This window comes from Dama dama, chromosome 19 (assembly GCF_033118175.1).
Source record: "Dama dama isolate Ldn47 chromosome 19, ASM3311817v1, whole genome shotgun sequence".
NCBI lineage: Eukaryota > Metazoa > Chordata > Mammalia > Artiodactyla > Cervidae > Dama > Dama dama.
In genome coordinates this window covers 14,166,882-14,184,568 of record NC_083699.1, presented here as the reverse complement: position 1 = coordinate 14,184,568, position 17,687 = coordinate 14,166,882, and the positions used below count along the sequence as shown (strand labels likewise).

Sequence of the window (17,687 nt, the reverse complement as noted above, 5' to 3'; positions counted from 1 at the left end):
GTGAATAAAGGTTTGTATGATGTGTAGGAAAAAAAAAAGTGTAAAACTCTTTTAAAATTCAGTAGAATCTCATCACGTGACTGGTGTCACATTCTGAATTCTAGGGAGAGAAATGTTTCATAAGCTGGTACGAGAAAAGCATCTTGATTCATATCATATGTATTTTCACAAGATTTTTTTGTACAGTTCAAGATACTGGTAGTAACAACATGGAGGATATATTTTATATACTGGTACTTGGATATTCATGTTGATGTTTCAGATATGGGTGATTTTTTTAAAAGTGTGCCCTCAAAGGATAAATCACCTAAAGGAATAAGGCAACTTTCTGGTTTGTCTGAATGGTGGGTGGTATTGACAACCACATATAAATAAAATGTACAGTGTTTGAGTAACATTAATATTTGTGATCATTCAATATAACGTGATTTCATTAAACCCTATACCATTCTTAGTAAAAGTTGATACAGTCTCAACTCCTGATGCTTTGCCAATTCGCAGCTTAAACTTATTTTTAAATGATAAAGACACACATTTCACATTTTAAAACAGTACCATATAGTTACACATCTAATACAATTTACACAGAGAAAGATTTTAATGTTTTTCTGTTTTAGTACACTTCAAATGATTCACTTTAATGACAGGGTCATTAGCTTTTAGAAGTTTAGAATAAACCATTCTCTTACAATTCAGACATCTTAAGATTCTTAGAACTCTCATACTTTTTCAATCAGCTTTAAAAAGTTTAAAGTAATCAAATAATTTTTTCTAATACAGATATTTTAAGATTTCTCAGGATTGTCAGAAATTTTCAATCATAAGAACAACTTTTCTAAATACACGTGTGAGGTCCACTGTGTAATTTTTCTCAATGTAATATTCATCCTTCCCTAAGCAGAAAAACCTTTTTAAATTTATTTTCCTTCTTTCCCTTTCTTGATAATCACAAACTGTAATAATTATAAGATATACAATGTGTGTACTGTACATAGACAATACGCATATGTACATTATACATAATGCATTTTAATGCATTATTTTATATTACCATTTGCTTAAAGGACATTTCATAGAATGGTAGAACTGACACAATGACATTTTTTTCTTAAGAGAGGTTGACTGAATCCTTCTGTAACACCTTACAGCACAATTATGGCTTTAAACAAAAGTTACAAGTCACAACAAATTCTTATGTTTTGTACTATGTTGTGAAGTGTATTCCAAATGAAAAATGGAGGGAAAGTGTATGACATCATGCTTTGTAGTATGGTATACATGTATCAATCCATTTTACACGTAACTATCACCTAGACTACATACATAATGTATAGTTATTATAAAAGTTATATATTATGCCACAGTACTAAAAATAAAATATATTTTTCTCAAATAGTGAAAATAAGGTATCCTTCATGTTTTTAATCACATAATGTTTTCTTGTTTGACCATGCCTCTTCTTTTTCTCCGTTGTAAATGAAATAATATCCAGCATTTTATGAAACAATAATGACAGTGAGACAATTTCTGGGCCATTAAGGCCTAAAAAAGGCGCTGAGACGATTACCTTGTCATGAATTGCAGAAATACCATGCGTTGAATACATGGTAAAAATATAAAAATAAAAGACAAATAAATATAAATATCTTCTCAGTTACTGAAAAACCAAAAGTTCAACTGTACCTTATTATGAGTATGGTCTTGGATGTGCCGTAATTGCCGTGTTAAGTACAGCAACTAGCCGGATATCACGATTGTCCCCCTACCAATCTGTGAGCTGTGACTATGCTGCGCCCAGAAGACACGGAAGGGTTTTGGGGGGGTTCTCGGCGAGGGAGGGTTCGCCCACACCTAGGTGCTGCTGGCCCAGACCCGCGCGCAGCAGTCTCCAGTCCGGGCTCGCCTCCTCGCCCTCCGCCCATCCTGGGAGACCTCGACCTGTCCAGGCGAGAGGGAAAGGAGTGGCACTGCGCCCCTTCCCCTGCATCCCGAATGGTCACTGCCCTTCTCCGGAGGCTCCTGTGTCTTCTCATTCGGGAAGCAGGCACTTAGGAGTGAACACAAGCCAGCCGAAGGGAGGCCGAGGGCGGCGACGTCCTCCAAAGTTGTGCGCCGGGCTGGTCTGCGGCGGTCGTCCCCGCCGCGCGTGCCTAACGTTTCCTTGAACCGAATGAAATGTAGGGACACTTGACATCCCTGGGGAAGCGGGGCTGGGGGTGGCCCCAACCCAGTCTCCGGGCGACAGGCGGGGGTCTCAGGCGACTGGCGGCGGCCGCGGCCACCCGGGCCGTGGCGTCCCACCCGCAGCCGCCGGCCCGGTTCTGTCCGCGTGGTCCTCGCGAGGCCGCGGGTGCTCAGATGAGCGGGCAGCGGCCCTCGCCGCCGCCGTCGGACTCCCCGGCGCCGCCACCTCGCGGGCGGCCGAGTACCGACACCGGCAACACGACCTCCCCGGGACTGAGCTGCTGCAGCCGCATGGACTCCTCGTAGGTGGGCAGGTACTTGACCTCCTCGTAGCTGGGCAGCTGCAGGAAGACGGGCGACACCACGGGCAGCTCGTGCTCCGAGGCGCAGGAGGGGGCCGAGCGTCCGCCGCCGGCCCGGCCCCGGCCGCCGCCGCCGCCGCCGCCACTGTCCAGCAGCGAGTCCTGAGAGCCCGCGGCCGCCTCGTCGCGCAGCAGCTCGGGCGAGTCGTCGTCCTCGTCGTCGGGCGGCCCCGCAGCCCCCGGCTGCCCGGCGCCCCCCGGTGGCCCCGGCCGCGCCTGCCCGCGAGGGTACCTGCGTGGGCTGGGGCAGATGATGCGCTGCAGGAAGTAGCCGATGGCGAAGAGCACCAGCAGGATGAGCAGCCCGGACAGCTTGCGGACGAACCAGCCCACGTTGTCGAGGAAGGCGTGCAGCGGCAGCTTGCAGCAGCGCACCGCGGTGGCGTTGGCCGCGTCGCAGCAGCGCTCCCGCTCGCCGCACGCCAGCTCCGCGCAGCCCCCGCCGCCCCGCGAGGGCGCCACCAGCGCCAGCGCCAGCAGCAGCAGCAGCGGCAGCAGCGGTGGTGGCGCGGGCGCCGCCGACAGGCCTTCGGCCGCGATCCCGGGGCCCCACATGGCCGGCGCGGACCGTCGCTAGGGTCCGGGGCGGGAGGTCCGTCTGTCCGCTCGTCCGTCGGCCCCTCCCCTGGCGCTCTGCTCGGGTCCTGTGCGCCGCCTCCCGCGCGTCTGCTACCTGCGGCCGGAGCAGTGCTCACTCGGCCACGCTTGGGCGGAAGGAGGAGCCCGAGGCGCGCCGAAGCTGCGGGAGGCGGCCGCTTCCCGCCGCCCGAACTGCCTCCTGAGCTTCTGACCTCAACCCCGCGCTTCCAGCCGCCCCGGACGGGCGCTGGGCGTCCGGAACCGCCCAAGATGGCAGAGGCAGCCTGCGCGGGGCTGCCCTGGGCATCTTGGCCCCGGCGGGCCGCGCTCGACCAAGCCCCTCTTGGTACTCTCCGGGGCTGGAAGGGTTAACGCTCTGCGCGCAGCCTGGGAGCCCCCTGATCTTGATTAATTCAGCCGTCGCGCTCTTCCCAGCCACACGGGCGGGGGCTCCTGCTAGCGTAGGTGTCTCGGTTTTAAGTGATTGAATTTCCCCAGGAATGTTATTTAAATTGACTTGCGACTGGGATTCGCTTACCATCCTTCTTGTGATCTTTCTGATTAAAAATGGATGATGACCAATAAAGGCTAGCACAGCCCCGCAGCGTTCCCAGAGCTTGGGAGGGTTGGGGACCGCAGGATGGTTTTCCCTTCAGGCAGACAGATCCAGAGGGCTGGGAATCCAGTACCCCCAGTAGATCTCCAGAGCACATAGAGAATTCTCCCGAGAGGCTAAGGTCACGGCACCACGGAAGTATTCACAGAGGGACAGGGAGGACTCGGCCAAGGTGACCCGAGTTGACGCCGACGAAGGAGAGAAGGGGCACCTATTTTCCCAAGGGCTCATCCGACAAGTACCCACTGCGCTGGAGGGGCAGAACAGGGATTTGGGTTTGGGGTGGAAGGAGGCCTCTCCTCCTGCGTAAGTAACACATCCGTGGAATGTCAGAGGAACTTGGCAACGTTCCTGAGCATTGATCTGAGTCTGAAGGGTCTTTTTCAAGGTTATTCTTGTTTGCAAAGTTGGCCTTTAAGGGACTCTGTGCTCCAGTTAAGCGCATGGGGTCGCGTAGTTACCACTCCCTCCCTGGTTAAGCACCTTGGCACAAAAGGAGGGATGGCAGTTACATGGTCCTTGACACGGTGTCTCTGCTGGGTGGTGGCCTTAAGCAGCTTCTTAAAAGAAGGTGGCACCGTGAAGAAGCTAGGGACTTGTGCTTTTATTAAGGTTGTCTGAAACAGTCATCTTTGTAGAGTTAGGATTTATTCATTCCCTCACCCCTAAACACGTGGTCCCTTGTAGAGAAACCAAACAGGAAATTCCGTAGTCATCGAGAGAAAAAAGTAAAAGCAAAGGAAAAAATATAGAGACACACGAAACACAACTGTAGGTCAGTAAAAGCCAAGATTTCTCTCAGAGTAAGTCACACTGTATCTCCCTAATAACCTTATGGAACAAGGTGAAGGGTGCTGGTTGATTTAGACATTTCATTGCTCCTCCTAAATGAAAACCTTCTAAATATTTCTGCAGCTGGGAGCACCTTACTTTTGCCTCACACTCCAAAGCAATCCCTCCTCCTGGAGAAGCTCTGAAGTGTCACTCAGACAAAGCTACTTCATGTGAGGCTTAGTTGAGACAAGTCCTTCTTTCTAAGCCTGTCTAAAGCCACGATAGTTCTCTGCCATAGTTTGTTTTACTACGCATGCCCGCTAAGTTGCTCCAGTGGTGTCTAATTCATTGCTACCCTGCCAGGCTCCTCTGTCCGTGGATTCTCCAGGCAAGAATATTGGAGTGGATTGCCATGCCTTCCTCCAAGGGATCTTCCCGGTCCAGGGATTGAACCCACATCTCCTACATCGTCTGCATTAGCAGGTGGGTTCTTTACCACTAGCCACTTGGGAAGCCCTTGTTTCTCTATAGGGAAGCCTAAAACCTATTTTGTAAAGACTGGGTAACAAGGGGCTTTGAACTGTAGTAAGATAACAGCGTGGAAATGATTCATTTTAAAACAATGAAAATTATATTATTCTTTCATTCACCCATTCTTTCGCCAGATTTGCACTGGACATTTTCTGTGTTCAAGGAACTCTGCTAGGTACTCACCATTATGGAGAAATAAATTATTCCTCCCCAGCATGGAATAAACCCATGTCTTCAGCCCCAGCTGCTACTAAATGGAGTAAAGGAGATATTCCACAGAGGGAAACAAATGGCAGTTTCCTCTCTGATCATGGCTTGTTCTTACTTTCCCAAAGGAAGAATTAATGGGTTTCAAACAGTCTCAAGGATGAAAGCAGTCCATAGCTTGAGATGGGCTCTGAGTATGAAGTTGAAAAAAATGTGAAGACCTCTTTGGGTTTTTGTTATCTGATCTTTTAGGATTTCTGCTAGTCATAGTAGGAGCAATGGTGAAAGTAAAGGGGAAGTTGTATGGTTGACAATGCATAAGTGAAAGTGTCCTGCTTATCCTTATTTTGAAATTACTTAACAAACAGCATTTAATTTGTTTAATTTCTGTCTGCCTTTAAGAGAGTTAGAATTTGTTTGCAGAATATTAGGACACAGTAGAAAAACAAAATAGATCCTATATACAATAGAATATTGGCAGAGTTACTTCTGTGAAAACGAAGAAAAGGATGAGGTCTGCAAAATGAGTATGGAATGGATTTTTATTTGATTTTTTCCTTTCCAAATTGATAGTCCCAAAGCATTAGCCATTAAAGACCCTCTACAGAAACTGGCGCCTCTTTATTTCTTCTCTGATCTCTCAGTCTCACTTAATTCATTTTTGTTTGCCATGTAATTTATTGTGTACAACCTTTTGAAGGGAAGAAAAGAAACTCTATAGCTTTAAAAGCACCAAAAAAACCCCATGATCTTCACTACTCAGCATCCTTATTTTTTATATTTGTCTAACACACAAATAAATGTGTTAGCTCCCAGGAAGTCATAAATTCAAGCCACTTAGTGAGGAAGATGGAATTTAATTGTATGTTCCATAGAATAATTGAAAGATAAAGGAAGGTCACAATATAGAAATTAAAAAGAAACCTTATTTTGTTGAAAATTGGCACCAAACTGTGTGTAAATAAGTGTCTGCAAAAAAAAAAAAAAAAAAGAACTGATGGAAGGGGATGGGAACTGAATTTGTCCAAAAAGCATGGTCTCTTGGAGTACAGCTTAATCAAGTTTAAGAACAAGTAACTGCTTTATCTTGCTGTGGTGCTTGAAGAATATTTTCTGAAAAATTTATCTTCCTTGTTATTTACATTCATGTGAATGAATGCCAAGTTAGCCACATTTTTCAACTTTATAGAACAGAAGAAAGTAAAAAGAACACAAGCAGGCTGGCTGCTATTTCACATGCTTCTGGAAGTGTCCTAACAGCTTGAAAAAGACAGGGTGGCCCCATCATGCAACTTTCTGTCGTCTCATATGGTACCTGGTCCCGAAGGGAATTTCTCTCTGAGGTCTGCTGTGAGCTCGTGCCTTTAAACCTGGAAAGCAGTAACTCTGCTCTTCTCACGTCCCTCCTTTAAAAGGTCTAAACATGGCCAGTTAGGACCTTGTAAACCATCCGGTTTCTAAGAACCCCCTTTTGGATGTGCAGTTGATTGGTTAATGTCCTCATTTCATGGTCTCCCTCCTGTGCAATATGGCCTTGTACATTGAGGGTTTTATGGTAAATAGTGTATATCTGCATAGATGTGTCTACCTAGAAATGATTTGTGATCTGAGATATTCTGCTTTGACATTCTTTTCAAATCATATTGCTTTCATCACTCATCTAATAAATATTTAATGAAGGCCCACTCTGAACTGAGCATTCTACTCTGTTCTGGGCGCACTATAAAATCAAACGTTTCCCTGTCCTTAGGGAGCTTGCTGGGGGTGAGGAGGTAGGGGTGGGGGAGAGAACAACAGAGCTAATCAGTCAAATTAATAAATCACTAATTCCAAACAAAGATCAATGATTATAAAAGAGAAATGCAGGGACTTCCCCGGCAGTCCAGTGGTTAAGACACTGAACTTCCACTGCAGGGGACAAGGGTTCAAACCTTGCATGTGCAGCCAAAAAAAAAAAAAAGTGCAGGGTCTGTGAGTTTTCACACTGGACATGATCTGGATTGAAGTGGGGTGGGGGTGTCAGCTGGAAAGCTTTCCCTAAGAAAGAGCTCCTTAAGAAAGGGCAAAACTAGGAGAAGCCATGTACTCCAGGCGGAGGAACCTTCACAGGGACCAGTTCCCCAGGTGGGAAGACTCTCACACATCATCTCTTATGCTTGGGGCAAAGCCTGTGTAATTTCTGCCTCAGCAGTTGAGACTCTCTCAAAGATTAGTTTTAAGTAGAGTCAAGTCATGCCTCAATGCTGTTCAAGTTTAAACCAAATCCGGTTCCCTGTTGGGTCTATAACAGGTTATGTGACCATAGTTTCCTCTGCAGTCCTCCTCAATCTTTCCTTGGAGACTGGAAATTCCAGCACTGTTTTCTCTTCTCTCCATCTACACTAGCCAGACTTGGAGTGAAGTTTGGATTTCCTTTCAGCTCCATGAGTTGGCAGCTTGCCCAAAAAAGGCTTCTTCAAGTCAAATGCTCGAAGTAGACGAAAAGTCAAAATGAGATTGTTGTTTTCCAGTCGCTAAGTCATGTCCAACTCTTTGCCACCCCATGGACTGCAGCACGTCCCTGTCCCTCACTATCTCCCAGAGTTTGCCCAAGTTCATGTCCATTGAGTTAGTGATTCTTTCTAACCATCTCATCCTCTGCCACCCTCATCTCATTTTGCCTTCAGTCTTTCCCAGCATCAGGGTCTTTTCCAATGAGTTGGCTGTTTGCATCAGGTGACCAAATTATTGGAGCTTCAGCTTGAGTGTCAGTCTTTCCAATGAGTATTCAGGGTTGATTTCCTTTAGGATTGACTGGTTTGATCTCCTTGCTGTCCATGGGACCTCTCAAGAGTCTTCTCCAACACCACAATTCAAAAGTATCAAGGTGGTTTGTATCTTTTGCTCAATTTAGGCACAAAAGGAAATAGAAGTCTTCCTCCCATGCTTGAAACTAGAAATAAAAGGTTGGGTGTATTCAGGCTCTTAGGAAAATTATAACATCCTCATTTGTATTTGGCCTTTCAGCTTTCAAAATATTTCCCCATGCATTGTTGTGTTCTCTCCTTCCTACATTCTTATGAAATGGTTTGAAATCATCATTTATACCTTTTTCCAGGTGAAGAGAGATTAAAACATCTGAATCACAGAGGAAGTTGTTGGCAGTGCTGAAAGTGGGATCCAAGCTTTGTGAGTCCAAGTCTGGTTACAAAGAATGGGGAAGCCTCGTACCACCTCACTGACTTGCACCAGGCAAAGGAACCCCTGGGGGAGATACTTGTGTTCCCTCCACCAACATCCGATGCATTAAGAGCCCATTTATAAGGAAAACAGAGCTGGACTCTGTTCTAGACAGTAAGTATGAGACTCTTCTGAGGACATAAAGTTTTTATTTCTGTCATTTTTGTGGCCACTTTCGGTAACCCATTAATAATGGTTCAGGTAATAATGTGATAGGCCAGCTATTTTTGTATGCATTTCTGAAAACAACAACAACAAAAAAAAGCATTCCCCTCCTTCACTCTGTAACATTCTTTACATGAACTAAGTCATCTAATTCACATTGATATGCTAATGGTACCTGCTTCAGAAAATAAGAATATACTGGGTTCTGAAACACAAAATGAATATAGGAAACTGTCAGTGACTTAGCTTTCTATATTTAATTTTGCTTTATAACAATTCATCAGTTAATTTCTCATGGCAAACTTTTCTATTGCTGAAGATTAAAAATCAAACTGTAAATATGAGAGATGTTTAGTGAGGCCAAGAAGATCTGAAATTAGAATTGCAGTTATGTCAGCTGAATAAATTTCTTTTTCACTCATACTTTTTAAAATGGTCAGATAGTTGCAGTTAGAATATATCTGTCAGTAAGCTGATGTACCAGCCAAATGCTCACACTGGCAGAAAAATCACATAGCATGAAATTATTTCATACAATGATATAATTTCATAAGGTGAAACATTTTTACACTCCATTATTTTAATTTGAAGCTAGTAATATATTCTCTGCCTCTCTTTCATTACAAGGAGAAATTGGTGGTTAATACCTCCTTCCACATATTCTCTGTAGCCCTAGATAGTGTGAGGTGCATATTTTTGGCTCAGGATCCTGCATGTGACCTTATAGTTACAGGACAGCAGGACCGGGGCCCTGACCCAGCACCCTGCTTCTAATGTAAAATGGCATGGGATAACTCTTCAACGAGACTTGCCTTAAAATATAGTGAATGTAATCAAATATCCAAAATTGCCGTTAACAGTTTTCATTGAAGATTTATGCAACAATGAATTTTTAAAGAGCCTCTTAGGTGTAATCTTAAATTTCCTTTTCATCTTGATTTTTCAGTCTTTCCTTTCTATACCCTTTACTTCAATAAATGACTGCCTGAGACAGCAGCCAAACCCCCTGCTTTAGCAATATTGCCTTTTCCCTTTTGCTGTGCCCTCCACCAGTAATTCTCTTTTTCTATCTCTGTAGGTCAAACTGGGAGATTAGCATTCACATACACACACTGCCATGTGTGAAAGGGACAGCTTGTGGGAACCTGCTGTAAAGCCCAGGAAGCTCAGCTCTGGTGCTTTGTGATGACTTAGAGGGTGGGGTGGGGGTGGGGGGTCAGTAGGAGAGTGGTCCAAGTGGGAGGGAATATATGTGTGTATACACACACACACACACACACACACACATATATATATAGCTGATTCGCTTCATTGTGAATTGTATTCCAATTATATTCCAATTAAAAATATACATATAAGACACAGCTCCCAATGTCACTTCTTCTCCAAAATTTATACAATTCATCTCCAAATCCACTGACCTCAGTTGGAAATTATCTCTTTCTTCTCAGAATCCTCTTAACATCATCTCTCATTTGTGACAATTCTCATTCTCTACTTCACCGTTTAGGTATTGGGTACATATGTTAATCCTGGGGATTTCAGAAACCCGTTCATGGCGGTAGACTTTGTGTCTGGGCACCTGTAGAGACGTGGTTTTCCATCTCTCTGTGAACTGGTGCCATTTTGACTAGCGCTTTGGGAAGCTCACCTGAAGAGTTCCCCTGCTCACACACTACCGTCCCCCCATTGCTATGCTGTTTGAATGTCAGCTATGCTCCTGTCTGCTTGACTGTGTGCTACTGAGAGTTCTCACTTGTTCCTGTCAACACATCATCTTGCTGTAGGCACGAGATTCGCTGTTAGGTCACTCTTCTTACTTCCTGCAGGAACGTCTGTACTGCTGACCCACAGGACCCATTCTATTCATCATTCCATGGGACAGGCATTACCATGTATGCGTGGGGCTCAATTGGGACAAAATGGACCCGTCAGAGTTGGGAGCACATCTATGAAGAGCTTACAGCACTCCAGAAAGCCATGGCCACATCATTTAGGAATCTCTGCCTTGGCAACTTGAACCTCATAGGTGCTAAATGTGTTTTTATGGAATCAATTGGAGAAGGGGACGACAGAGGATGAGGTGGTTGGATGGCATCACTGACTCGATGGACGTGGGTTTGGATGGACTCCGGGAGTTGGTGATGGACAGGGAGGCCTGGCGTGCTGCGGTTCATGGGGTCGCAAAGAGTCAGACACGACTGAGCGACTGAATTGAACTGATGACTCTGTTTATATTTTCAACCTGTAGCCCTTTCTTGAGTAACAATACCATGGTTTTGCTACCTGCAGAATGGAGTATTTTACGTATGTATTCTTTCAAGCAAAAAGAGTACTTCCCCCTTGTTAGCGTCTCTAGACCAGGAATTTAGAGAACAAGCCTGTATCTACCCAGTGACCTGCCTTCTGAAACCCTTTAGCCTCAGCTACTGGAAGACACAATTTTTACATGTTAACTTTAGTACCTGGGCCAGTCTTGGGCATTTTTGCTTTTAGGTCCGTTCCTCAACATTTACAGGATTATTAATCTTGTATCATAGGAAGGCTGCCTTATGACATAGGTGGGCTGATCCCTGGAGGGTGCCTTTTCCTGTTAGTGGGATTCTGGCAGGGTTCAGCCAGTGGGAGGATGGAGGGCAGTTGAAAGAAGCTGGACTGGGGGCTCTGGCAGCTCTTCCGTGCTCCCTTAGGTCTGCGGTGGGCAACCCCAGCCCCCAGCCCCCAGACTCCCATAAGAACACTTCCTCCTTCCCTCTGTTGCTAATCACCAGGCTACTTCCCCATCTCCTGAGGGTTCTGAGCTGTTGCTGTGTAACCAGTCTCTTGTATTTCATTCTGTTTTAAGTCCCCAGAATGGTTTGTTTTTCCGGTCAGACTTGACTGATAGAGTGCCGCTGAACCACCTTCTCCAGCTCTAGGGACATAAAGATGACAAATCACAAGATTCCTCTGATTGTATAGATTGAAGGGAATAGTATTCTTCACTCTGTTGCCAAAGACTGGCTTCCATCCATATGGAAAAGTTGGCCTCAATTGCAAGTGACAAGCAGACAGTGTTAATACTGCTCTGTGACCTTAGGCACATAGTCTCTGGGTCTGCATTTCTTCATCTGTAAAGTAAATGGTATAATAATATTGACCTCATAGAGTTGTGAAGATTAAATGAATGAATACATGGAAAGTGCTTACAACACTGCTTGGCACATAGAGAGCTCTATGTAAGTGTTAACTATTATTATTTAACTAAAAAGAGCTCATTATCTTTTCTTGCCTGTTAGTTTAATTCTGAAAATGGTGAAGTACAAAGCTAATTTGTTGTAGGATTTTCATGACTTTATTAGATTTGTAACTTGTCTTCCTGAATCAGCCAAAGACAAATGGAAGCCATTAACTTCACAAAATTTAATATTTGGCCTGAGCTTTATCATTGGCAATGCTATCAGAATTAGCCACATAAGTTTGTTACTGAATTTGGAAAACAGTTTGGAAGCATTATATCTTCCATGAAATTCTCCCTTTTGAATGATTCCTTTTAGAATTCAATCCAACAAAGCCTTGTTTTCCTTATGAACCTGTCAAAGCTTTCTCTTTTTTCATCATGGTAATTATGTAAATGGCTGTGAATCCTTTTTGGTTTTGGTTGCTGGAGAGCTCAGAACTAAATTTAAAGTTTAGTTGTATAATTTGTGCTGGTTGCCCCCACCTCATATTTGTTTCTACTTAATTTGGCCTTGGTTTTATCATTCAATTTATTTTTTGATTGATTCCATTATATTTCACCATTTGTATTAGTGTTATGTGTTACAGCAAATTCTTTCTGGAATAAGATGTGATAAATAAGTAAGATGTGTTATAAATAACACTAAATTCAATTTGTAGGGTTTTTGAAGTGTGTTTTCCATCAATTTGTTATTCTGTGTGTATATTAGTTGCTCAGTCATGTCTACTTTTTGCGACCCATGAATGTAGCTCACCAGGCTCCTCTGTCCTTGGGATTCTCCAGGCAAGAATACTGGAGAAGGTTGCCATGCCTTTATCCAGGGGATCAGCCTGAATATGTTATTCTGCATCACCGAATTCACTTGGGGGAGGGGGTGGAGGGGGTAGAGGAGAATGGGTTGGGAGTATAGGATTAGTATACATAAACTATTGTATGTAGAATGGATAAACAGTAAGGTCCTACTATATAGCACAGGAAACTATATCCAATATCCTGTGATAAACCATAAAGGAAAAGAATATGAAAAAATAATGTATATATATGTATAAGTGAATCACTTTTCTGTACAGAAGGAATTAACATATTGTAAATCAACGATACTTCAATGAAATAAATTTTAATGAAGAGATTAATCTCTAGGTAAAAAATTATATTCATAGGTAGCTGAACTTTTCAGCATGGCCTGTCTTGGGAAGTTGAAGTGGTTTGGTCACATGCCTCAGTCATTTTTATTTCAGAATCAATTATAATAGACTGCCAAAGTCTTACAGAGTGTGAATTCTATGGTATGTTATTATTTGGAAAAAGCAATTTGTGGTCAAGTAAGTTTGGGAAATGCCCAGTTACAGAAAATTATGTTTCACTGCTTCAGGATTTTTTAGAGCCCGAATTAAGGTTCATTGTGATTCTCTAAGAAGGAAACAATATAAAGTAGAATTTTTCCAACTTGCATAATCAAGGAACTCTCTGCACTGCAATTTTTTTTCCTTCTTAATTGAAACTCCAGTTACTATTTTGAGGAGTTAGGATTCTCTTATATAAGCTGATTTCCTATAGACTGGATTTTCCCTACATAGTTTAGGCAAGTACTACTTTTTAATTAAGTCTAAGTCTAATTAAGAAAATAGGGCTGTTCACCATCAATTAAGAGCAGTCTTTAGAATCAGGAATCTTGAAGATTTCTTAATTCTTAAAAATTCATCTTATATAATAAAAGCAGATTGTTTGGAAGTAAATGTCCTTTTTTAGTGCTGGGTCCTCACTGTTTCTGCTTAAAATCAACTTACCTGGACAGAAATATAAAATCAATGACCATGTCACTAATGTGACATATAAACTGTTCAGTATCATGGAGCCATGATTTAGTTTTAGACAAGAGTTAGATTAAAACTGAGTAAGAATAGAGTTAAAGGGATCAAGCTGTGAATATAACAATTTTCTAAATGACGTGCTTGGGAAATAAAAGTAATCACTTTTGAGCACTTTTCCATATATAAACCTCAAACACAAGGCACAATTTTATTAAGATTGACAAGGCTAATCTATAATTAAAGTGGTTCGGAAAGACATTTAACCGTGATTTACTTTTTCTTAAAGCTGAACAAAATGGATGCTGTTAAGTGGAACTATCTAATAATAACAGCATTCTGGCTGCCTGTCTTTGGTTCCAGAGAGTATAGTGGTGCTGGCGCCAGAATTCTAGATTCCTGTATTTATGGGGACATTTATTCCCACAGAGCCCCTCTTCCAGCACAATTTTCCTACCATAACCAGATTAAAAACAGCTCAGAAACACAACGTTTGTTTCATGCTTAACTTTTACAAAAATGCTTGCACATATATCATTTTGTTCATTTTAACAAGACAAATGAGAAAAGTGTTAGCAGAGACAATTATGCTGCATGGTTAGGAGCGTAAGCCACACCTGGATTTAAATCTGATTCTACCCATCGTTCTGGACCCTTGAGCAAGACACCTAATTGCTCCGAGCCTCCGTTTCCTCCTCGATAAAATGGGAGTAATAATAGGGTCTAATTTATGTGAAGATTAAATGAGTTAATCCAAAGTGTTTAGTGCAGAGTAAATGCTCATTGCATGCATTATATATTATATAATGTATAGATTCAAGCAGAAGAAAGTGAGAGTCAAGAGAGTGACTTGTTCAAAGTTGCAAAAAAAACAACCAGGGTTTGAACTCTGACCTTGCCATTCCTAGTAGGGAAACCCTAAGAGCCCTGTCCTGGTGATGACGGCTTGCCTGGTGCACTCCTTGCTGACCCTAGCAAGGCTCTAGCTCATGACCTACCATAGCATAGTAGACAGAGTGTGTGGGGTAGTTGAAAGCATGTGAGTTTTAGAATTAGACAGATATGAGTTCAAATCCAAGTGTTGCCACCGGTTTGCACAATTAGTGAAATCGTGATAATGATATCCTCTTCAGGATAAGAATTCAGTGAGATGATGTATGTCAAGTGGCTTGTGCATGATAAGCTCTCAGTAGATGTTGATCATTGTTGAGAAGTGATGTGTAGTTGCGGGTGGGGTGGGGATGGGTCTATATTAACCTGGAGAGAATAGGAACGGCCCTAGTCCTCAATCAATGTGGTGGAGATATAAACTCCCATTTTATTCACTCTACTTAGATATAAAGAGATAGAAAGGCTTCTCATCCCTGTTATTTTTTAACAATCTTGTTTATAAACTTTATCTGCATAATCCAAAATAAAATATTAAAGCTCCTTAATAGGCTCTTAGAAGTAACATCTTGGCAAGCTCTTCTGAGCATGTTTACTACATCTTGGGTTTGTAGTTACAGTAAGTCAATAGATACTTCTAGACATAATTTAAAACTTACACTTAAATACTAGATGCTTAAAAGAACATCAGAGAATAGAATATTAAATAGTGCCCCACCAACATTTGATATTAACTACTGTCAACTGGGAATCATATAAGTATTTGGCTGCTACAAAAATGATGTCTTGAATTCCGTGAGCCTGGCAAAGAGGGCAAGGAGTAGAATCAGGAAGTACTCCCCTGGGGAGGGGAGGTTAACTCTACTAAAGAGGGGAATTATAAACTGAAGCTTGAAGGAGGAGCTGGGACAAAAAAAGACACTGAGCACTGTGGGTCATTATAATGTAAAGTGTGTGTAACAGTTCTTACAATTTAAAGATCTAGAATAAATGCAGGTGTGATGGAGGAAATGTTTATATCACCCCCAAGTTCATATGTTGAAGCCCCTAACCCCTAGTGTGAAGATATTGGAGACAAAGCCTTTAGAAGGTAATTAGGTCATGAGGGTAGAGCCTCCATGAATGGAACAGTTAGTGCCTTTTATTTATATTTATTTATTTATTTTTTAAATTTAAATTTTAATTTTTTTTTCAGTTAGTGCCTTTTAAAAGGGACCTCAGAGAGCTCTCTTGGCTTCTTTCTGCCGCATGTGGAAAAAATGAGAAGAAGGCAGTCTGCCACCCTGAAGAGGGCCTTCATTAGAACCTGACCATGCTGGCACCCTGATCTTGGGCTTCTCACCTTTCAGAGCTGTGAGAAATAAATTTCTGTTGTTAATAAGACCTGCAGGCTATGGTACTGCACTATAGCAGCCTAAACTGACTAAGATAGCAAGAGCCTAAGAATACATATAACTGTTAAATTTGAGAGGTAATTCAGTTTTCCCCAGGTCTATGACAATAACCATATTTTCCTACCTCTTGCCTTTCCTCCCCACCTCCACCCTCTGGTATAAAAGTAAGGCACCCAAATTATTTCAGCATTGTGGTAGATTATATTTTCCAAAGATAAGTATATAAGATATATATATATATATATATATATCTCCCATCTCACATGCTGTTATAATGTGACATTAACATGCCTCCATCAAGAGGTGGGGTATATGGTCCTTCCTCTTGAACCCATAGTATGCAGCACAGGTGGCTCTGGATGATTTCAAACAGTAGGTCATAAAAGATGGTATGACTTCCACCTGGCTCTATCTCTTGCAGCACTCACTCTTGGAACCATGCTCAGGCCACCTGGAGAAGTGTCCTGTCGATGCTCTGGCTGACGGTCCCAGTAGGGCTCCCAGCATCAACCTCCAGGCAAGTGAAAGAATGAGTTGTTCCATGATTCCAGTTCCCTGCCTCTGAGTTTTCCAGCCAAGGCCTTCGAATTTGAGGAGCAGAACCAAGTCAGCTTTGCTATGCCCCATATGAATTCCTGACCTGTAGGAACCACGAGGTAACAAATGCTTATTATTGTCCTAAGAATCTGAGTTTTGGGATAATTTACTCCAGTTTTTTGGTGAATCCCTGGGGGTGTTTCAAACACGTCTCATAAACAGTCTTCTCAGAATGCCTCACTATTGTCACTACTGCTAGGGCACTCGTGTGATTAGAACCACGTTGGACCCGTTTGGAAACTTCATATGGAGCTGGAGAATTTTGATTAGTTGAGAGAAGATGAAAAACCATTACCTAAAAGAGGAATTACATGTGCCATGATTTGGCGATTTAGGCATGTAGATATAAGTGCTTTTCTGGGTCATTTCGGATATGTAACTGGTTTCATACTGGAGGTGGGGTAGGGGAATTCAGTTGCAGTGGGAAGCTAGTGAAGCTCCCTTTAGGGTACAAACCACGGACAATGTTACCCTTTTGCTGGTGCTTATTAAGGCACAGGATCTCAGCCTGCGTACTCCACAGTCTCTATCCTTCTAGGGACCCTCCAGGGAAACTCTAGAGAATGTGGTTTGAGGCACAAAAGGAGCCAAGAGATCCAATATGTATTTTTAGCGAGAGGGGTCAGGATTCTACTACTGCTTCTGTAGTAGACTGGTTCAGAGTTTAGTTCAGACTGGTTCACATTTAGAATCTTACTTAACTGGAAGAAATAGGAAACCTGAAGAAATGGTGGCTTAAACAAATGTGTTGTTGCTCTTATCACCTCATGTAAAAGAAATCCAGTGGGAAGCAGGACAGAACTGGTAAGCAGTCCTGTGATGTCATCCTGATGCCTCGTGGTTACAAACATCAGCTCTACCTCCAGACTCCACATCTGAATTTCAGGCAGGAAGAAAAAGAAGGGCAAAATACAAAAAGTACATCAAAATAAAGAAACAGAAAGTATATTCTAGCTGTGTCTGTGCTTCCTGTAAGGAGCTTTCCTAGAAGCTCTACCTAAACAATTCTATTTATTCCGTTGGTGAGGATGAGTTGTGTATCCATCCACCCCTGGTTGGGAAGGATCTGGGATATATAGTTGAGTAGTTGAGCACATTCTGCGAAAGCCAAATTGAGAGTCTGCTGCTTTTAAAAAATGTCTA

At 42.8% G+C, this 17,687-nt stretch overlaps 1 protein-coding gene and 1 long non-coding RNA gene across 2 annotated transcripts; one reads left to right on the top strand and one right to left on the bottom strand.

The window, feature by feature from the left end:
• Positions 1 to 2,354: 2,354 nt before the first annotated feature.
• C19H3orf80 (chromosome 19 C3orf80 homolog) lies at positions 2,355 to 3,101 on the bottom strand. The gene has a single exon (XM_061167861.1). It carries the CDS (start codon positions 3,099 to 3,101, stop codon positions 2,355 to 2,357), a length of 747 nt encoding a protein of 248 aa, XP_061023844.1.
• Positions 3,102 to 4,891: 1,790 nt separating this feature from the next.
• LOC133073874 (uncharacterized) lies at positions 4,892 to 17,371 on the top strand. The gene is made up of 3 exons (XR_009697058.1): positions 4,892 to 4,998; positions 8,351 to 8,586; positions 16,369 to 17,371. It is a non-coding gene; the product is annotated as an uncharacterized LOC133073874 (long non-coding RNA).
• Positions 17,372 to 17,687: the final 316 nt, after the last annotated feature.